This window comes from Typopeltis vanoorti, chromosome 3 (genome assembly GCF_054136105.1).
Source record: "Typopeltis vanoorti isolate ZY-2024b chromosome 3, IOZ_Tvanoo_1.0, whole genome shotgun sequence".
Classification (NCBI taxonomy): Eukaryota; Metazoa; Arthropoda; class Arachnida; order Uropygi; family Thelyphonidae; genus Typopeltis; species Typopeltis vanoorti.
In genome coordinates, this window is record NC_143551.1 from 79,528,770 (window position 1) to 79,552,882 (window position 24,113).

At 34.9% G+C, this 24,113-nt stretch overlaps 1 protein-coding gene across 1 annotated transcript in view; it reads left to right on the forward strand.

Annotated features, from left to right (window-relative positions):
- LOC150108311 (plexin-B-like) overlaps window positions 1-24,113 on the forward strand; it is a 331,489-nt gene that overhangs the window by 70,901 nt on the left and 236,475 nt on the right. Inside the window, exons 6-8 of the mRNA XM_090390442.1 lie at window positions 1,989-2,148; window positions 11,591-11,687; window positions 23,641-23,749. Of these exons, the coding sequence (XP_090246568.1) occupies window positions 1,989-2,148; window positions 11,591-11,687; window positions 23,641-23,749 (366 nt within the window). The remainder of the gene's footprint in view (window positions 1-1,988; window positions 2,149-11,590; window positions 11,688-23,640; window positions 23,750-24,113) is intronic.

Below are 24,113 nucleotides of genomic sequence, written 5' to 3' on the forward strand. Positions count from 1 at the left end.
TTGGAGATTGGCTGTCTGATAGATATCAGCAAGTTGTGTATGGGGGAACAATATCCAAGAAGAGAAAAGTTACTTCTGTGCCTGAGGGGTCTGTTAGGCCATTACTGTTTAAAAGTTAATGATATTGGATTTAATTTGAATGGGGATATTCAGTTGTTTGCAGATGATGTAAAGTTGTGAAGAACAATGAAGAGTAGAGCAGATGTGGCCTTACAAAAAGACTTGAATAGATTGAGTGAATCGGCATGGGAGTGAGAATACCAGTTCAATGTTGTGAAATGTAAGGTTTTAAAATATGGAAAACAAAGATGGGATGTAGAATTTACACTTGGTGGGAATATATTGTTAGGAAATAAGAGATATTGGGCAATGGTGGATAAGGATCTAAAATTTAGGGGACACGTTGCCAAAATTGTGAGGGCAACACAACAAATTTTTGCAATGGTGTGGTGGACACTGACTTGTAGAAGTAGAGATTCTGGTTTCATTGTATAAGGCCTTGGACTATTCTGCACAGATTTAGTCACCTGGTTTTTAGTCTGGAATTTTGAGTAAAGAAAAGTTGAGAAGATTCAATTTAGAGTTTAGCAGATAGGAAGAAGAGGGGGGGGGTGATATGATAGAGATGTACAAGTTGGTAAGGGGTTGTTATAGGATTAACATTGAAGAGGTTTTTCATAAAATGGTCGGAGATTGGGAGAGAACAAGAGGTCATCCCTGGAAGCTGTATAAGAAGGGTGTGTGAGCAAGGGAGTGAGAATGAAGGCTTTTTTGCATCGAGAGTTGTGAATGATTGGGATGTATTGCCTGAGAGTGTGGTGTCTGCAGGGGATTTTAATGTATTGGGGCACAATATTTAGTGCACAGTATGATAAACTGTGTGTGTGTATCTCCTTCATTGAGTCTTTGAGTCCACAGGGGGATCTTTTAGATAATAATAATATTAAGTATGGCTGTAGTAATCTTCCAAAAAATGTGAGGGCAGTTATCTTACAATCAACACAACAACTGTAAAAACTTCTTTATAGCATTAGAGGGCACCTAATTAGGATTTTAGATTGTTTTTGCAAATTACAGTTTGAACTGATTCACTTACTCATTGTCATATGTAGACTGTAACAATAATTTTACTCTGAGGATTTTGGTTTGAAGTCCAGTGAAATATAAGCTTGTCAATAAACATATTTTTTATGAATTAGAAGTTTTGTGTTTTACTACCATTGAAAAAAGTTTTGAATAATGTCCAACATTTTAGCCAGTCAATATACCCAGTTAGACTAGTCATGAAAATACTTCATGTACATGCTCAAGTCTGGACATCTGGGTTTCTTGAGGATGAGGAGGTGGTGGGGACGATCCAGAGGCAAGTGACCAAGATGCTCAGTGGTCTGTGACATGCTCCTTATGAAGATAGATTGAGGGTTTGTTGGTTGCAAACAAAAGTTGGTTCATAAGTAAATAAAGGGGAGAAATATGACATAAACATTTAAGTTACTTAAAGAATTTTATAGGATTAATATAAAGGAAATATTTCAGCACTTGTCTAGAGTGGGGGGGGGGCAGAGCAGGAGGTCATCTCTGGAAGTTGGATTAGCATGTGGTTAGCAAGAGCATGAGGACTAGATTTTTTGCTTGCAGAGTGGTGAATGAATGGAATGGGTTACCTGAGTCAGTTGTGAATGCTTTGTATATTGATGATTTCAAGGAGAGGTATGATAGATATTGTGTTGATAGATATTGGGTCTCCCACAGTGAGTCTTAGGACTCCATCTAGGTGCCCATGCAGTAATAATAACAATAATAATTGGATTAAAACAAAAATATAATTTTTTGTCAACTATAATAAAATTTACCTAAAATATTATGCATATCTCATTCTTGCTTATACTTTATTTTCTTTGTATATGTACACTATATTAACTGATATCATGAGATAAATATTCTAAGATATATTTAATATCTTACCTTTTATAACTTGTTTGATTTAGGTTGAATTGGTGATTAACCAACTTCCTCAATTACCATATGGTGCTCATTACCTTTGTGTATTTGGAGACAGTGTTCCCATCCAGGCTCGGGTTACTCACAGTGGATTAGCATGCATGACACCTCTGGTTGCTGCTCGCCCATCAATATTGATAGGGAGGGGTAATTACAACCAGTTATTTTATTTTTGCATTTTTATTAATTAAAATGCTATATATGATATTATTATTTAATGATTGCTTTTCAAATATAGTGTACCATTGTACACAGTAAATCTAAGAAATCCTACCTAAACAAAAGAAGACACATTTAGCAGCAAATGCTAATTTTTATAGGATTATTGTGCTGAATACATGTTTGAGATCACTGTGTAAAGTATACCATGATTTTATAAATACTTTATGTAGTAGTCACACAGGTCACAGTGAATTAAGAGTAGAGGCTGCAAAATGTAAATCTTCAAAGGAATCAATACTAACATAATTTGATAAAATGGACAATCCCATTGCATTCATAAACAACCAAAAGCATTCTTAAATCATTTTCTTTGAATATCATTAAAGGTGCTTTAGACCATATATTGAATGCATAGGAGACAACAGGTAACTGAAAACTTTGGACACATGAGCAAGATTGCCATTTTGATATTAATAAATACAAAATTTAGTAGTTTGGAGTGAAGAAAGATTTGTACTGTATAAGGATCAGGAAGGGATGATTAACAGAGATTCGAAGTTCAGGGACACGTTGCAAAAGCTGAGACTACACACTACAATGCTGCAATAATGGAGATGACGCAAACAAGTGGAAATAAGAAGATGGTTTTGTCACTGTATAAAGTCGTACTTGAACTGTTGTATACGCATGTCATCACCTTCAGATCTTCTCCAGAAGATTTAAAGTTGACTAACTAGACAATATCAGGATTGTGAAATATTAGCTTATGTTCCAGAATCTTGATATTAGCTATTAGGAGAGCTTCAGGAAAAGTAATTATAGATTTTATTGGATGGATAGAAAAGAGCAATATGATAGAGATTTCATCAGGGATTGTCATGTGAGATATTATCACATTAATATGGAAGGAGTTATGCAGATATGGAGGGGAGGAGAGCAAGAACAAGAAGCATTTCTTGTTAGGAAGTTGTATATTGATGTGATGAACAAGGAGGTAGGAGTAGGTTTTTTTTACAGAAAGTGGTGTGCATTGCTGGATCGGAATCTTTTGTGAATGTGAAGGATGTGAATAAGTTTAAAGTGCAATATGATTAATATGTTACTAGTCAAATGAGGAATCCATTGATGAATTGATTGCATGGAGGTATATTAATATATACAAATATCATTATTCATTTATGTGCAGAAATAAAAATAATATCTAATTGTTTTTATTTAGATTGCACTGATAAAAATGGTAAATTTAATGCATTGAATTTTATATTATTAGAGTTGTTTGGACACATCCAGCTTGGTTGATGAGTGGTTGAATCCACAGGCTATTGGCTGTGGTTCAGATTCCACAAATGGTACAGATGTTTGTGAGATGAATTTCATCACCCAGTTATTGCAGGATTGAAGTGGCTTGAAAAGTTCCATGTTTGGTCTCTAGAATAGGGTTTCCAGACTGTAAAAATAAATTAAAAGTACAAAAAATTTCTTAACCTGCCCATGATACAAATGTACTATGAGTTTACAAAAGCCTTTCATGGGTGAGAGCCACATAATAAAAATAAATTCCCTGAAGTCCAAGCTCTTTATCTTTCCTAGTGCATGCATACAAACAAAATGCTTGTCATACTTCTCTTTAATTCCACTGATTGAGAGTATCTCCACTGGCAGTCCATTTAATTCATTTGCTTCTGGTTGTGAAAAAAAATCTAGACCATACAATCTTACTAATCATACATTTTATCAATCTGCAAGAATTATTGCATAATCACTCTCCTCCTGAAAATCTCCCCTACATCAGTACAATATCAATTTCTTTCAATAATCTGCATGTCTTTCAAATTCCCTCTTTTGCATGTTTAGTAAATTTTGTAGTCCACATTTCCTTAATCTGTCTTCATCTGTGGAACCAGTCAACTAGTCAATTCTGATTGCATTTACTCAGATGTCTATCAAAGCACAAGAGTAACATCCTTTCTATAAAAGTCAGTGTTTTCTTTTTTAGTGAAAAGACCATACAGGATTCAATAAAAGGAAACTGGGTATTGTTTTGTCAAAAGAGAATACCTTCATTGTTTGATCTTTACCTCCTTTGCAGTATGATTTCTGAACTTCAATCCCTGTCATATATTATTCCTATAATTTGGGACTCATCAGCAGTAAATTCCCAAACATATAACATGCACTCTGCAATCTCTCAAATTCAAAATTTATAACTTTTCCACTTGACAATATTTATCTACTGTCATTTGTCCATAGCATTATTCCACTCACATCCATCTGGAGGATTCTATAAAAAATATTCCTTATTATTCTTATTATAATTAGCAACCTATTGGATATATCTCTGTAGTCTGTATCCCTTCTCCCTGTATTGTTATGATATAAACTGAAGAGGCAAGTAATCTAAGGACAGAGCCCTGGAATATAAGGGTGGAGCTACAACTAATTACAGACAATCAGTAGCTGTGGAGTCAGTATTTCTGGAGTGATCATTATCTTCTCCAATATCTTAAGGCACTGGAGAAGGTAATAACCTGGTTAGAACTTAAATTGGATACCTACCCATCTAGAGTTGGGTAGTAACACTTTGATCTAGTCGATTGGAATTTTGGCGTACAATTGGATATTCTCCTCAAATGATTTCCAGCATTGTTGATGTACAAGCTGAACAGCAGCAGCTCATCTACAGAACCTGAGGCATATCACATCCTCTTATCTGGTTACAATAATAATGTCCATTCTGTTTGTTCCAATTTACATAATAGAGTTCCATGCAGCATCCCATCAAATACCTTTGTAAAGAAGTTCTAGCAGTATTATGGTCTAGCCATTTCCCTTACTCAACTCAGCTGGCACTTTATTGTGAGTAAATTAAAAACCTATGTGGAAAAAACCTATGATAGCTTGAAGAATTGACATAGGTTGGCCGGCCTGGTTTGCCAGGTGGTTAACATATCCGCTCTCCAGCCAAAAAACTGTGGATTCATATCCCACTGTAGGCATGGATATTTGTGATTTTCTGTGAAAATACTAGTGGTGGTGGGCGGCAGATGGCGTTGGTGTAGATGATGATAGTAGTTGCGGTTTGTTGTAGTTGGTGGATTCAATAGTGGAGACAGAGAGTTGTAGAGTAGGTACCCTCCCTTGATAAGTCTTTGGACTCCCTGGAGATGTTATATAATAATAATAATAATAATAATGATAATAATATTGAAAGACCTACAAAACTTTGGTCTTAGAGGAAACTTTTCTCTCTTTCTCAATGAGTCTTCCAAGTACAGGTGAGATCTGTCCTCTTTCAGCCCTTTCTCCAAGAAGAGGGAATTCCACAAGGTTCTATATGAAGTGTCACATTATTTGTTGTTAAATTAATTCAGTAATAGAACAACTTCATCCAACTATATGGATGACATTACCATCGTTTGTCATTCTTGTAATGTAAATGTTAGAGAAAAACAATTGCATCAAGCCATTGATCATCTTTCAAACTTAGTTTTCAATTGAGTTCAGATTTTCACTATAGAGAACTCTTTGTATGCATTTTGCTTGAAAAATGGTCTACATCCTGACCCAGAACTAAGACTTGGACAAAAAAGAAATCTTGGTTGCGACAGAATCCGAGCTCTTCGAACCATTATTTGACAAAAAAAATTAATATTTCTGTCTCAAATATGTAATTTGTAAGGAGAATGGCAAACATCCTTCATGTCCTGGTCTGCAGATAGATTCATCCCTTCACATATATTATTATTATTATTATGTGACACCTCCAAGGAGTTCAAAGATTCATCTAGGGAGGGCACCCACTCTACAGCTCTCCATTTCTGCCACTCAATCCACCAACTACAATAAACCTCAACTACCATCATCATCTACACCAAGGCCATCTATTGCCCACCACCACCACCACCACCACTAGTATTTTCACAGGCAATCACAAACATCCATTCCCACAGTGGATTCGAATATCCATTATTATTATATCCATTCTCTCCAGCCTTTTGGCTGGAGAGAATGGATACGCTAACCACTCAGCCAACCAGGCCAGCACTTATCAGATCAGATACTTGATTATGGGTTCTCAAAGTCGTGATTTTCCAAGGGACAGTCACGTAGTTGGATCCAGTTCACCATGAAGTAATCAGCAACTTGTGTATTTTGAACATTGCCTATTCCTATTCTTTATGTTGAAGCAAATGAACACCTTTATCACTTTGATGTCAGAAGTTGTCTTTACAATATGTGTATGTGACCAAAATAATCCATGTCAGATCATTCCATGTGGCTAATTATTTTTTGTTCCCCTTGGGAAATTAGTACAATACCTATACTAAAAATTCCCCATTACCTGTAAGTAATGGGGAATTTTAATTAGTTGTTATTAATATACACTAGAATAAAAAATAAAACCAACTAGTTTCATACTACACCTATAATCTGGTGGCTTCTTCAGGATTTTTTAAATCAGAGAAATGAAAAAGCATTTGATGCTAAAACATAAATACGTTTTTAGAACAGAAATGATCCAGTAAAAAGTAAATGGGACTACAGTAATGTGAGGCATGAGTCAGCTGTCTCTTTGTCAAGTCTGTATGTAATTGTCAGAGAAGTTAAATTCTGATGCACTAAGAGAACTGGGTAGTGATTTCCATACATCATTTATGATTAAACCTTCATTTCTCGTGAGGGAACTACATGAGGGAAAAACTGCCTTGGATTCTTTAATCTGTTAAGAAAAAAAGTCTTCTAAATAGGGCATGGTGACTTTATCCCAATTAGCTGTGTGATAAGATAGACCAGCCCTTTTTCTCTTTTATGGTCTACATCACTGACATGTGTTTTTTTTTTTTTTTTTTTTTTTTTTTTTTTTTCCCAATTTAAAACTTTCACTTGCTGGTCTGTTTAGTCATGACCACAGGAATATGGTATCTCTGAATTTGTAGAAAGGAAATGCTACCCTCCATTGATCTAAAGAGGCTATGAATAGCTTGGGTTGGCTTGAAAGCCGCCCATGTGTTATGATCCTTGTCTTGCCTACATAGGCACAAGCCAAAGTTTTGAATTAAGCAAAATAGAACATTTCAGCACTGTAAAACATAAAAGAGAAAAAAAGGTCTGGCCTAGCTCACCATATTTCATCTGCTAATCACACAGTTGACTAGGATAGTCACTGTTCCCTATTTAGAAGAAAGCTTTTTTCTTTACTCATGTGGCTCTCTCAACTGAAACCAAGATTTCATCCTAAATGATGTCTGGAAATCACTACTAAGATTGCTTAATGCAACAGAATTTAACTTCCCCATCAATTAACTATAGACTACAAAAAGCTGGCTGACTCTTGCCATGTGTTATGGTGGTCGCATTTAATTTGTGTCGGATGTTTCTCTTCTAATGATTTATTTGTGTTTTAACGTCAACTGTTTTCTTTATTTATTTTTCCATTTAAAAAGCCCTGAAGAAGCCACTAGATTATAAGTGTTGCAAAACTAGTCGGTTTTTTGTTCTACTGTGGACCAATAATAATTAATAAAATTTCCCTATTATTTATACTCTATTTTAACCATAAAAATATCAATTTATTTTGTACAAATATTATACTTCTATACATTTCTCTGGTTTGTGAATAAAATCATTACTATAAGCTCTAGACATTAGTCAAACAATACTGCATGACTCTATTAAATGCACTCCGACCATGGCACAGCTGCATTTCAGCATGCAGCTTTTCCTTGTGCAGATTGGTCAAACATTCCATCCTTCCTTCCTACCAGAAACTCTTTCTCACACACACACACACACACACACACAGAGCACAGAATATTCTGATTTGTACCTGTGTATATACAGATGGTTCATAATCAGAGTACTGGGGTCTGCAGTTGTCTTCTTTCCAGACAGCATAATATCAAATCACAAACCCACCAGAATGTACCAATTGTATTTCTGAAATGTATGCAATTGAGCTTGCATTAAATTACATAAAATTGAAATGCTAACAAGGATGTATTATTTATAGCAATTCAAAAAGTTCTCTTGAACTTCTTGAATTGGTATAAAAGTGTGCTCAGAAGTCTGGAATGCTAACAACATCCAGTGCTGTCTCAGATCCAATATTTGCTCTGCCAGTTAACGATGCATCATCTGCTTGTTCTTTCTCCTATGTTGAATCTCAAGTCCCATTGAGCTCAAGGGAAACGAGGCTGCATACAGTGCAGCCAAGTCAGCTTGTTCTCCAATGTATCATTATCTGCCTGTCTCCCACATGGATTACTGGAAGATTATAAGACAAAAATTAATAACTGAGAGGCAGTCATGATGAAATAGAGATAACAACAACAAGCTATACAAAATTAAGCTGGAAATTAAACTGTGGCTTTGGTGAAGAAGTTGTTATTGTTCAGCTTTGCATAGCCCATTGTCATCTTACACACTACTTCTTATGGAGGGGGTGATGATGTGCCATGTGTGAATACTGTGGCTCTACATTAATCATCATACATATTTTAATTGACTGCCCTGATTATATTAATGTGCATAGTCATTATTAGTCATTATTTTATTACTCTTAGTGATCTACTTGAGCCTATACACTCAAGCAGAATTTCTTATACATTCTATATATATACACCTAGTGTTTTTAAATTTTTACAAGAAATTAATTTTATATAGTATATTACATCTTAGAATTATATATTTAATGTGTTATTTTAAATTTTATATTTATACATCAGATATTCCAATTTATGAGGGTAACATTACCTGTGAGAGTCAACATGGATTTGTGAAAGGGTGCTCTTGTTTTAGCAATATGCTAGCCTTTTATAATAAAGTTACAAGACCATTAGATGAGGGAAAGGCATATACTGCAATTTTCTTAGACTTAGCGAAGCCATTCGACGGGGTGCCACATGATAAGCTGATATTTAAGTTGCAGCACATGGGTCTGGATGTCAGATTGGTCAACTGGATTCAGGATTGGCTGTCTGATAGGTATCAGAGAATTGTGTATGGTTGAGAAGTTTCCAGGAGGCAGAGGGTTACAAGTGGGGTCCCACAGGGCTCAGTACTAGGACCTATATTGTTTAACCTTTATATCAATGACATTGCCAGTGGATTTCAAGGGGATATTCAGTTGTTTGCGGATGATGCGAAGCTGAGAAGGATTATTAGTAATAGTGCAGATATGGTAGCCCTGCAAGAGGATTTGAATAAGCTAGATAGATGGGCAAATGAATGGGGATGTCAGTTTAATTCAGCAAAATGTAAGGTCTTGAGGTTTTGGGAAACATCGATGGGATGCTACATACTCTATGGGAGGAGTTATACTGGAGGAAGTAGGGGAGACAAGAGATCTGGGGTTGATGATTGATAGAAACCTCAAGTTTAGGGGACATATTGCAAAGGTGGCGAAGGTAACACAGAGGATTGCTGCAATTATGAGAAGGACACTGACCTGCAGAGATAAGAGGGTTATCATTCCGTTGTATAAGTCTCTGATCAGACCACACTTGGACTATCGTTCTCAGATTTGGTCCCCAGAATTTGAAGAGGATAAATTAACTGTGGAAAGGATACAAAGACGGATGACAAAGATGGTTTCAGGACTGTACAATGATAGTTATGAGGATCGGCTAAGGGAATGTGGACTGCAGAGTTTGGTAGATAGAAGAAGGAGAGGTGATATGATTGAGACTTTTAAACTGTTGACAAGTGGTTACTGGGGAGTTCTTTCGCTTGGTTGAACAGCAGGAAGGAGTGATGACAAGAGGCCATCCCTGGAAGTTACGAAAGGAAACTGTGAGCAAGAGGATGAGGAGCGGTTTCTTTGCGTGGAGGGTGGTTGAACCGTGGAATGCATCGCCTGATAGAGTGGTGAGAGCGAGAACGGTCATTGAGTTTAAGGAGTGGTATGATAGACTTTGTGTTTCTTAGGGGGGACCTCCCCTCGATGAGTCTTGACAGACTTTATGTTCTTGGGAAGGACCTCCCACGATGAGTCTTTTGACTCCATGATGGCCTGAATAATAATAATAATAATAATAATAATAATAACTTATTTACCATATTTTTTAGACCTAAGACACACCCCAAATTTATGAGACAATGTTTAGAAAAAATATATTATTATATAAAAATATTCACAAACCTTAAATTTAATTTATTATTATCATAACTTGTACCAGCAGCATTCAGTTTATCTTCACTGATCTCAGCACTATCATTAGTCTTGTTACTGTCACTTTTTGTATTATTGTTATCACTCTCATCAAAAACTAAGTCATCTCATCTGTTCAAAACTGCATACGCTTTCCCACTAACTACTGTTCAGGAAGTTTTTGTATGTAAATCGGAGATTATCGCATATGCAGCGAGACACATGTTTGGCTCGCATCAAAAACATGGGAATCCAAAACTTACCTGGTATCACCTACCTTCACACCATAAAACACACTTCAATTCTAAGTAAATTTCTCTACGTAAAAAGATGCTTCTTATGGTCCGAAAAATATGGTACTCTATGTGGATATTCTGTCTGATAAAATTCAAAACTTTTTTAAGTTTTCAACTTAAATTTTTTTTTTTTGACATGGCACGTTATGGATACATATGTGGATGCCCTCAAAAAAAAAAAAAAACAATGACAACAGCTCAGCTAATATTCTTTAATGGGTCAATCAGATAAAGATGTAAAGTTCTGGATTTGAAAATTTGACAAATTAAATTCAAGTCATGTTGTCTAGAGTTTAATCAATGAAGAATAAAGCAGTATTTTTTTAATAATTCATGTTTAGTTGAAAAAAATAAGAAAATTGACCATTCAATAGATATGCAGATTTATGCATTCATAGGCAATTAAAAAATTAAGAACTATTTTTGAAATCCTGATGACAATTTTTTTATTAATGTTGCGCATTTTAGATCTGTCATATACCCCATCTCCCACACCATTCTATCACAAATCATTGTTTAAAAAAACTACTTTTCTTTCCCCTTACAAATGCATTACAAAATAGAAAAAATATATTATTATGTAAAAATATTCACAAAACTTAAATTTAATTTATTATTACCATTACTTGTACCAGCAGCATTCAGTTCATCTTCACTCGTCTCAGCACTATCACTAGTCTTGTTACTGTTACTCACTTTTCGTATTATTGTATGAACTATTGTTATCACTCTCTTCAAAAACTAGACAAATCCATATAAAAATATTATTTCAGAGCTATTCTTTATAACTCTTCTCAGATTTTAATTGTTATCGTTATATGAATGCCAAAGCTTCACAAAGCTGTACTATAAATAAGGATTTAAGAAATTCATATACAATGAATGTTTTAAAGTAACAGTTATTTATATAATTAAATATAATCAATATATAATATTATAAGAAGAAAAATTATATATTGTGTAATATTATCTCCTATTTCAGATCACGTGATTGTTAACTTGGCAGTTCGTTCCAGTGAAACTGAAACAGATTTCATTCACCGGCCATTTGTTTTTTATGACTGTGGAGTTCATAAAACGTATGTACTTGTGTCTTTTATTAGAAAATTAAATATAAAAGATAAAATGTATTATTATTTTTTAAATTTCATCACGAGTCCTAACTCCTTATCAATAATATCTTTTCTCTTCTTCTTTTTAAGAAAAATTGATTAATCATGAGTGATAAGTGTAGGAAAATTATATATGCTGCTCCTGAGATCGCACGATTATGTGGAGTAACACACAGTGTGAAGCGGCAGTTGGAGCACCTGCAAAACTTTTTCCAGAGTGCCTCGGCTAACAGAAATAAGCAAGTTTGAAAGGAAAAATAAGTATAAGAGTGGGAGAGTTTCAGAAATGAAGGAAAGAGTGTTGTACAGTGACTCGTTAGTAAGAGGTGTGATAGATGAGAGTTTAACTAAATAATTTAAGAATGTAAGTGAGAAATTTAAGAATGTAAGTGAGAGTATTAGAGTGCAAAAACAGGGTGAAAGAATTGATAGTTGTGGCGGGTACAAATGAATTGAAAGGAGAAATTTTTTATGAGAGAGGACTTGAAAGTATTGTTAAAGGTAGCGAAAAAAAAGAGTGACAGAGTTAGGATGGTGAGTCTATTGCCTCGGTATGACAGAGAGTAGTTTAGAAGGAGGGCCATAATCACAAATGACTTTATGCCCAGGTTATGCAGATGGTGTGGTGTGGAATTTGTGGACGTGTGGAATGAGTTTGATGGGCCAAAGGATATGTACAAGAAGGATGGCCTGCATTTGAATGGATTTGGTGTGCAGAGACTGGAAAAAGTGTTGCTGAATGAAGTGAAAGTGGATGTGCAGAACCAGGGAAACTAGAACTATCAAGGAGGCGGGGGAGTCGATATGCAGACATCAGTGAGACAGTTGAATGTAAGAATGTATATAATGTACCCGAGCCAGTACTAAGGACAAGAAATCATAATGGAATAGTTAGAATAATGCATCAAGATAGGGGTGGGACAAAGGGACCTCTGCATTTCATGTATACTAATGCCAGGAATATAGGAACAAGAAGGAAGAATTTTTGGCCTTGGTTGGCTCTTCCTGGCCACAGGTTATTGGCATTAGTGAAACATGGTTGACGGAAGATGATATAGTTAGCAGGATAGAATATATAGGTTATAGTGTGTTTAGGAGGGACAGAGAGAATAAAATGGGGGGGGGAGTGTTATTGATGATAGCTGATGAATTGCAGCCAAGGAGAATAGAAGTTGTATCGCAGGATAATGAAAAGAGCTCATTTGAGGCTATTTGGTGTGAGATTGAGACTAGCAGAACAAAATATATAGTTGGGTGCTGCTATAGACCAGGTGATGGAATAGATGGTGGAGATAGTATGCATAAACAAATTGATGAAATGAGTGGAAGGAGGGTAATTATTATGGGGGATTTCAACTATGGTAACATTGACTGGAAGGAGGAGAGGACACATGTGAGGAAGGAACTGGATTTTATTCAGTTACTAAGTGATAACTATCTGAGACAGCATGTAATAGAAAATACTAGGGGTTTGAGAGTGCTTGACCAGGTAATATCATCTGAAATTTGACTGTAATGAATATGACCATGTTGCCACCCAGTGGCACACCCAGGATTTAATCTTGGGGGGGGGGGAGTTGAACAGATAAAAATATATTTAATGCAATGAATTTGCATTAAAAAGATTTTTATCCGTTCAACTAAAATTCATTAAATTTCATTCAGTAAATAAAATTCATTAGGTGATTATAAAAATTTATTTAAAGAATAAAATCCAGTTTTCTTTTCTTTTTACAAAGCTCTTGAATTATTAATTCATGGTTACATTAATCTCTGTGTGTGTGTGTGTGTGTATAGCAAAGCCAGTCATTCAATCGTGTCATGGTAGATCTTAAATAGGTTTTTAAAAGGCGTAAGTTAGAAAATGACCTTTCACTGATGCATTTTGTTACTGGAAGCATTGCAAATATTTTTAATAAGTTATAGATGTTAGGATATATCATTTTGTCACTTTGAAACTACATCAACGGCATTTTTGCATGGAGCTAACAGTTTTTCAAATTTCTTATACCACAACTTGAATTCGGCATTCAAAATTGCTGGATTTGTATAAGGCAAATCACTGGCATAAAATTCACACAACTGATGAAAATCTTCCATTGCACTTGCTGTTGGAGCATCTTTTCCATTTGGTAGAAAAAAATATATTTCAAAATGTTGCAGTGCCGAGTGAAGGAGTGAAGCGTTCATGAAGTTGAGTCAATATTTGGTCAATAAATGGAATGAAATAGTTCTCCTGAAATACTCTTCTACAGAATCGGTTGGAACATTGGACCTTAATGTTTGTTTTGATGAAGTCCTTGGCTTTTTAATGTCAATATTAAAATTATTGGCTTTTATACATGCTTCATCGTAAATATCTTTAAATGAAGAATCTGGTGTTTCACGAACAGTATTTAATTGAGCTACAACATCATCAACAAAATTTAGGGCAATTAAGAGGTCAATAAGATTTTTGCATTATTTTAGACAATGGTAAGGTGTATGCAAATATTTTTTGCAAGCTAAATAAAGATATTATAAATCTTAAAAGATATTAATATTATAATACGGGGTGTTTCAAAAAGAATGACCTGATTTCAAATAATTATATTTAATAATGAATATGTGGTACATTTACAAAATAAATTACCAAGTATGAAATAAGGCCTAAAGTTTCATTCATCACAATTACAAATGCTCATTGTGCAATTACAATTACAATTTTTGAATATACAATTTTCAAATCAGACATTCTGTTTGAAACACCCTGTATTATAAACAACAAGGATGTCCTGTCTTTTAGGAGTATTGAAGAAATGGTGTGCCTTTTCAATTATGCCAATTCAATTTCTTATTTGTCACAGATACAGCATTTCCAAGTGCCAAATTCAGACTATGTGATGCACAATGAACATATAAAGCTTGTGGATATTATTATTACATAACACCTCCAGGTAGTCAAAAGACACATCGAGGAAGGGCACCTACTCTACAACTCTCCGTCTTCACCAACCACAACTAGAATCCTCATCTACACTATCGCTATCTACTGCTGACCACTACCACTAGTATTTTCACAGACAATCACAAACATCCATGCCCACGGCGGGATTCGAACCCACAGCCTTTTGGCTGGAGAGTTGGCCAACCAGGCCGGATATATAGATAAAAAATTAAATTTTGTGGATAAAAATTAAAACAATTTTAATTTTTATTAAACAAATAAATAATATGATATAATTATGTTACTGTTTACTTTTAATGAGATGGATGAGCTTCTCGGCCTTGCAGAGTTGCTGGATATCTGGCTCAATATTGGTCAACTTCAGTCGAAGATCGGCACACACAAAGACGATTTCTGTATTTTGTTTTTTATTTGAAGGAGTGATGAAAATCCTTTCTCTCAAAGATAGGTTGTAGAAAACTGCATGATGATTTTCGACTTCTTCAGATAATTCAGGAAATTCACTTTTCACTGAAGGTGAGATCCAGAATCGAGCCAAACCACAATCACGGAATTGCATGTTAAGCCCACTGTCACTTGAAAGCTCAATTCATGACTGCAAGCCCGAAATGGATCGTGAAATGAAACCACAGAAATTTCTTATAAAAAGTTATTCGGAAAATGTTTCCAAATTCTGTTTCAGAGTTTTGAGGTGGACACAAACCCTTTCTCAGTGGTTAAATTCTAAACTAATAAGTTTCAGGGCCCTATACAAAATTTGCCGGCAAAGGTTGGTCGATTGGTAGAGCCTCTGCTACTAATGGCTCAGTTAAGTAAGTTTGAGCGCGGTTAGTAGTTGGAAGGGGGCCAATCGTTCGATGCTGTTGGCACACTCTCCCCCGATGAGTCTTTGGACTCCTTGGAGGTGTCAAATAATAATAATAATAATAATAATAATAACCAATTGTATTTACCTTTTGAATGCTATCTGGGGAAAGCTCCAAACCTCCCCATCCCTTTCATCACGCATTTGTAATCAGGTGACTGTTGATATTGACTTTATATATACATTCAAAACTGTAAACAGTTGTTGAATAATAACACAATAATGTAGGCATAATTACCGTAAAGGGAGAAAAGTCACAAAACAGAAAAATGTTCCTACAAAATAACGAATTATATTTACCTTTGAATGCGATCCACTGGTCAGGTGTCCAGCAAGTCAGCAAATCTTTCCTTTCGTTAAGCGTATTAATATTATCGCATTGCAACTGATGGGAATTCTGTGTTTCTGTGGATTCGTTGCAGACCTCTTTCTCTTCAGAAACTACACACAAACTGTCATTACAAACCCGATTTGTATTATCACTATCATCCGAGCTATTTTTCCTATTAAAGAAGGTACCAATGTGCTTATCCATAATTGAAATACCTTACTTACTTGCATATAACTCTCACCCCTGATTTTGCTTTTCGAAAAAAGAAATTAAAAAGTTTCGCATATACCTCGCAAATGAAAACAGCTGAAACACGTTTAGAGCGGGGCGATAGTAACTTGCTCCCGCGGTAAACAACAAGCACTCCCCAATAGCCACTATATTACAGAGGCAAGGAAAACAAGTACTTTTATTATGTCAGTGAATAAGGTATAAGCAGTCTGTGTAATATATTTCTCAACAAATAGTGCAATTAGAGACAACCGGGATAAAAACGACACTAATTAATAAATCGCATGTTCCCTCATACAGAAACTATGCTGTATATATAGACTCAAGCAAAACCATATGTTGCACCAGCAAACACAGTATCTAACTGAAAACTATTGTTATTAATTAGATTGTGTGAGTTCGCTCGGTAGCAATAAAATTCAACGAAAGTGTAAAAATTCGGAAACGTGTTAAAACTAATATATATATATATATATATGTGTGTGTGTGTGTGTGTGTGTGTGTAGAAAGTTTTTTACCTTGGGAATAATATATGTTAAAGATACCAAGCTATTTTAAATCTGGTTTTACTCCATTTCCCAAGTAAGCAAACAGACAAATAAGTCAAGTTTGCGCCTGCACGTAGTGTGAGTCTAACTGACCCACAAGATAGTGCAAGTCTAGGCAACTTGTGGTAAAAATGGAATAAGCTCTGATCACTATTCTTAATATTTACCCTTAATGCAAAGTCCCTTGAGGAAATGTATGATGCTATGCATTAAAGGCAAGGGGCCACAACCCAACCCGGTTTCGACCTTTATTGAGGTCTCATCAGTGGGAGCCAGGCTTAGAAATACCAAGGTTAAGTAATACAGAGCTTATAAGTATTTTACCAAAACAAATTACCAAAAGGTGCTTTGACCTTATTAAATAAAAACCTCAGGATGAGAGATAGATGTAGAAAGTTTTTTACCTTGTTGAATGTTGAGTTGCTTGAGAATTCTTGTAGTATATTCTGATATTCCTTTGGCATGTAATTTTTAAGGGGTGCTTAAGGGTCAAAGCTGTATAACGGAGAGGAGACCTCCACATAACCTTTAAAGGAATGCGGAGAACCGAACAGGGCTTCTGACCTAATGCCCAATCCTCACCTTCTCGTGGTGCACCCTGTTGGGTATCTACTTTGATACTGAATGAACGAGGATGGGCTGGCAATTTGGGATTTAGCCGACCAAATTGTATTCTTATTGGTTAAACCAAAATAAAAAATGATGGTACAACATGACAAAATTTCATGCCGGCTGGGGCGTCGCCCGGTTAAACAAGGCCCCCGTTGTTTTCGCCAGGGAACCAGGGCGAACAGCGAAAAGTCAGCTACTGGAACAAATCTGAAAACAAGCCCCAACTCAGCATCACCAGAGTTAAAGATTGGTACTATCAACATAAGAAGCCTGAATGGCAAAGAAATGGAGCTAGCTGAGGAATTAGATAAGTACCAGATCGACATAATAGGGGTGACTGAAACAAAAAAGACCAAAACTGGTGAGATCTTTCTGAGCAATAAATACAAAATGTTATATTCAGGCAATGACAATCAAGGAAAAGAAGGAGTAGCCATAGTATTCAACACAAAATACGAGGCTAATCTTCTTGAATGGCAGTCAGTCTCAAGTAGAGTAATGTGGGCAAATATGAGAATGGGGAACTGGACAATGAGACTTATTTGTGCCTATGGTCCCACAGAAGGTTCTACTAAGGTAGAAGTGGAGGAATTTTTTGATGCTTTAGAAAAAGCAACTGACACAATGAAAAAGGAAAAGTTGGTCCTTGTTGGGGATCTAAATAGCAGAGTAGGAAATGATTGTGAGACATACAAAAATATTTTGGTAAAATTTGGAGAAAAGAGCAAAGCTAATAATAATGGCAAATATCTGTTGGATTTCTGCTCAGGACATGGACTGGTTATTACTAACACCATGTTCCAACATAAAAATGTGCACAAATTCACATGGAGAGAAGAGGCTAGGAATAAGAAAAGTCTCATTGACTATGTTATTGTTGATAGTGATGTTTTCTTCCTGGTGCAGGACACCAGAGTGTACAGAGGATTTGAAATTGGAAGTGATCACCATTTAGTCTTGAGCAGGATAAAATTGAATTTCATATTGAAAAGAATAACATGTAAGAAAGTTTTAAAGCAAATAAAAGTTGAGCAGCTCTCAGATGTGAACTGTAGACTAAAATACAGAAAGATTATTGAAAATAAAATAAAAGAGTTTGAGAACAGGAATCAAACCTTGGAGATTCAGTGGCAAACTCTGAAGAAAACATCGATTGATTCTGCCAGAGAGGCATGTGGTGAGGTTGTGTGCAAGGATAAAAAAATCAGAACTCCCTGGTGGACACAAGAAGTTAAAGAGGCAGTGAAGGAAAAGAAGAAAGCATATCAAAAGTTCCTGGCAAATAAGTCAGCTTTTACTCTTACAGAATACAGAGACAAATGTAAGAAAGCTAAACAGTGTGTAAAACTAGCTAAACAAAAGTCATGGGAGGACTTTGGCAAGAATATAGAAAATAAATATCAAGAAGGTGGCAAAATATTCTGGAGGTTGTTGAAGAAGCTTAGGAATGGAGGAAAGAGTGCTGTAAAAGGAGTTAGAGATGATAAAGGTGACATGAAAACAGGAGAAAAAGATATCCTTGAAGTATGGAGTAATTACTTTGAAAAACTGCTAAATGAAACAAGCAGTGATGACAGCATAGTGATAAAAAATACTGACCAGGCATGCAGTCAGGAATACATACCCATACTTGAAGTAGAAAAAGCCATCAAAGGCTTGAAATGTGGAAAGGCAGCAGGAGTAGATGATATTCGACCAGAAATGCTGAAGTATGGTGGTATAAAAGTCTTACAGTAGCTGCACTGCATAGTTCAGAAAGCCTGGACAGAGGGACGAATTCCCGATGATTGGAGTAGAGCCCTCATAGTACCCATATATAAAAAGGGAAATAAAACTGAATGTGAGAATTACAGAGGTATTTCGCTACTGAGTGTTCCTGGTAAGATTTATGCAAGTATACTTGAGAAATGGTTGAGAAGAATTGTGGAAGAAACGCTTGGTGAAGAACAAGCTGGATTCAGGATCAGATCTTCACTTTACGACAAATAGTCGAGAAAGCATGGGAATATAACAAAGATCTGTATTTAAGTTTTGTCGATTTGGAAAAGGCATATGACAAGGTGCCAAGAGAGAAGCTATTCAATACGCTGCAGTTATATGGTGTCAATGGGGCATTATATCAAGCAATACTTAGTCTTTATTTGAGTTGTAAGTCAGCAGTTAGAATTGAAGGAAGTACAGGAAGATGGTTTAATGTTAAATCTGGTGTGAGACAAGGATGTAAATTATCCCCTCTGTTATTCATTATCTATATGGATCACATTATGAAGGAATGTGGTATTAAACCTGATATCAGAATTGGAGATGTTAATGTCAGCTCTTTGCTTTATGCAGATGATGTTATACTTCTAAATAAATCCGCTACAAGTCTGCAAGATTCTCTGACTAAATTGAATAGCTGTTGTAATAGATATGGTATGAAGGTCAGCAATAAAAAGACAAAGACAATGAAAATAGGCAGAATCATTGAAAATGTCAACTGTGTTATGAATGGAGAACCTGTGGAACAAGTAAAACATTTCAGCTACTTAGGCACAATTTTTACTGAAGATGGTAAATTAAATATAGAAATAGACAACAGAATCAGCAAAGCTAGTATGGTGGGAAGTCAATTGAATAAATTCATATGGAATAAGAGAGAAATTAGTCGGAACACTAAATTAGCTGTATACAAGACAGTGTTCAAACCAGTTTTAACTTATGGATCTGAGAGCTGGGTCAGAAGTAAAACACTTGACCAAAGACTAGAGACCACAGATATGAGAGTCCTGAGAAAGATTAGAAGCGTGAACAGATGCATCAATGGCAATATCATATTAAAAACGAAGATATTAGGAAAGAACTTGACATTGTCAGCATCCAGGAATGCATTAGCAGAGCTAATCTCCGGTGGTATGGTCACTTAAATAGAATGGGAGAGGAAAGATTAGCGAAACAAGTGTTCTCTGCCAGGTTGGCAGGAAAACGAATCAGAGGAAGACCAAGATATAGGTGGATTGATACGGTACAAAGTGTGCCTTAGGCGATTGAAATATAAGATCTGATAATGTTGGAGTCTTGACAAGTAACAGACTGATTTGGAGGAAAATTGTAGATAGGAAGTTAGTAATGATGTAATTTTTTCATGTAGTACTGTCATATCCTGTACACCCCTTGAGGGTACATGGCAGGAATTTGATGATGATGATGATGTAATTTTTAATGCAAGTAATTTTTTCTTCTGCTTAGGAAGCCTTTGACCATTGAATGCTTTGTTGATAAGGATTTTACTGAAGCTACCAATAGTTAAGAAAGTTGATTTTATATATTGTAATAACTCTTTCTACATCAAGAATTATGATACATTAAGTTGATTTAACATGCTAGGCTCTGTTTTGCATCTATGGCACATCTAGTGGGAGCTCACTTGACCATGTAAGATATTCCTTCCTCTGTATCTGGCAGGACAATTTTACACATCATCAGTATATAAGCACATACAAAAGCATCAGTATATAAGTATATACAAAGCACATATCCTTACAGACATGTATAATGCTCTGCATTATGGGAAGGGTCACTACCCAGGTATCACTTCTGGGTCTGACTCTCACTGATGAGACCTCAATAAAGGTTGAAACCAGTCTTGTAGTGACCCTTCCCATAATGCATAGCATTATACATGTCTATAAGAATATCTGCTTTGCATTATGGGATACTAAGGCAAGTGATGTGAAGTCATTAGCCTCTATGTACGAGTTACCCCAATCCTGAAAATACTTCAGGTGCAAATTTTGTTTTCTTACACTTGGGTAAAGGATTAAACCAAGAATATAATTTCTTGGCATCTTTAATATATGTTTTGAGAATTATTACATATGTATCTGAATTATCAGTCATTTTTTCTGTCTTCATTAGCCTCTATGTACGAGTTGCCCCAGTCCTGAAAATACTTCAGGTGCAAACTTTGTTTGCTTACACTTGGGTAAAGGATTAAACCAAGAATATAATTTCTTGGCATCTTTAATATATGTTTTGAGAATTATTACATATGTATCTGAATTATCAGTCATTTTTTTTGAACTTCTAGTTATTTTATATACTGGTGCTGAATATTACTATTTACATAATGGATAGTTTCTATGCTTATATCCCAACAGTTATCTGATATAAATAAAGCATTATATAGGAAAACTACAGTTATTGTTTCTTTTATAAAATAATCAGATATATATCATTTATAGAAGAAAATTCACAATTTTGTAATATTACATTCCTCATATTTTTTAGCCTCAAAGCCTGATACATCACTAAGTTTAGAAATGCAAATTTTTCATAAAGCTTCACAATGCTTTATGAAAAATTTATTTCACCTTTTTTACTTCAAGTGATTTGCAAAAACAAAATAGTTGAATTTCTTGGAAATAAACTCTGAAAACTGAAGTCTTTTCTTTCTGGTGGGTTAAAGAATAGAAGGAATAGATGTGAGATAATTGAAAGTGATTTGAAAAAATTTCTCTTATTCATTATTTTGAAATAAGTTTAGAAGGTATTTTATTGTATTTCCTGCTGCAGTAAAACTTTTACTTTGTTTTACTGTATAGTAAAACAAAGTGGTGATAGTGTGTGTTTGGAGGGAGGAATTATTCACTACACAGTTTTACTGCATGAGATATATAATTAATGCAAATTGAAATATAATTATCCACATCTTTAAAAATTTAAACCTACCAACCAAATATAGAATTTACCTTGGGTATCAGTTATTATATCCTGAAAACAAAAAATATTTTCCCTCCTACATAGCTTTGGTTTTTCTCTGAACAGCACATTTAATGATCAGTTGTGTGTTTGCTAGATATTCAAGTTGGAACCATGAAACAATTTGTTGTTGCTTCCAATTCCGTGGGGACATACTGAACAATATGAATGCTCAGCATTAATGTGTTAATGTATTGTAACTTGTGATGTAGTAACACAGAGCATGGGCATGATGGATTAAGGTTTTAATAGTATATTCATATTAATAATATTTAATAGTTTTAATAATATATTTTTGTTTATTTCTACAGTTTACTTCTTCCAGGTCCTCAACCTTGATTATTTTTAAAATTTTCATATGTATTTTTATCTTCGATCTGATTTTTATCTTTAACCTTGCTAAACACTATATGGCAATTATTTTCTGTTTCAAATCATATGATAAGGATATCAGTTTAATGCAACTAAATATATGGTCTTGAAGTTTGAAATACTCTTGTAACTTGGTGGAACTATATATATATATGAAGAAGTGGAGGAGATAAGGGATCTTTGTAGCGATGGTCATTAGAAATTTGAAGTTTAGAGACATATTTCATAAGTGGTAAAGGAATCCAGAGGATTTCTGCAGTTGAGGGCATTTATGAACAGAGATAAAAAGGTGGTGATTCCATTGTATAAAGTCCTTATCAGGCCATACTTGAATTATTGTGCTGATATCTGGTTGCTGAGATTTGAAGAGATCCTTGGAGAGGATAGAAAGGCAGATAACAAAAATGATATCAGGACTCTATAGTGTAGGTTATGAGGTTAGACTGAAGTATGCATGCAAAGTTTGGTGTATAGAAGATGAAGGAAGTAATATGATTGGGACAGTTAAGCTGTTGAGAGATATTTACAGGATTAACACTGGTTGCTAAAACAAGGGGAAGGAACAAAAACAAGTAGCCCCTCCCTGGAAATTGCAAAAGGAAGTGCTGAGTAAGTGGGTGAGAAGTGGCTTTTTTTGCAAAGAGAGAGTAGTTGGACCATGGAATGCATTGCCTGAGAGGGTAGTGAAAGTACAGGTGAATGAGTTTAAAGAATGGTATGACTGACTTTGTGTTTCCTAAGATGGGCCTCTCATGATGAGTCTTGTGACCCCATTGAGATTCTGATTAATAATAATAATGATGATGATGTGTTCTTCTATTTCAGTGTAAAGATATCCTTATTAACAATAACATAGCCAATATGATATTTCTTGTGTTTTCTCTCTATGCGAATGTATGCATATCTTTATATTAGAATATTGTTTGTAACAACTAATTGATATTCTGTAGAGAAATCCAACAGTTATTTACTATTATTATTAGCGTTACTCTTTCTCCAAATATTCTCAAAACATGTCCTTAATTATAATATATCTCTGTGAATTCTCATTAGTTTATCTGTAGTTTTGCATTATTTTGTTTACTGACTTGCTTTTCAAAGGATTTGTGTAATACTTAATGCAATCTTATGGTGTGAATTGAATTATAAATAACAGTTCTGGTCAGTATTTTTTAAATTTATGAATTTTGTTCATTTTTGAGTTTGAATCACTGTAACACATAATGCATACTTGTTTTTCTAGTACTGTAATACCTCTTTTTTATTTCTTACAGATGCAAGGCTTGTGTTACAAGCACATGGGCTTGTAGTTGGTGTATGCATGAAAATTTATGTACAAATAATGCATCCTTATGTTCAAGAAGAGTTATTGTTGGAGAAAGTGTGAGTATCAGTTTAGGCCAGTTTTATTCCCTGTAAAATAATGTTCCCATTCCCATTCAGAGTATGAAACTATCATTCAGGAGAATTATAATTGAGTAAGAAATTAATAAGTTGCACAGTATATTATTGCAATAAAGGCTTCAACAAGGTTCTGATAAGATTCTTAATATCATATCCTGAGAAAAGTTGCAGAATTAAATTTTTGTTAATAAGTAAATTGATTATTGAAATCCAAAAATCCTTGTTAGAGTGAAACAGAGAGTCCATTTAGATATGACTTGCTACCAGAATAGAAGTAGGTTAATGACCAAGACAAGAATTGAACTATCTCTCTCCTCACTTCAAGGCTGTTTGTTCTAGACAT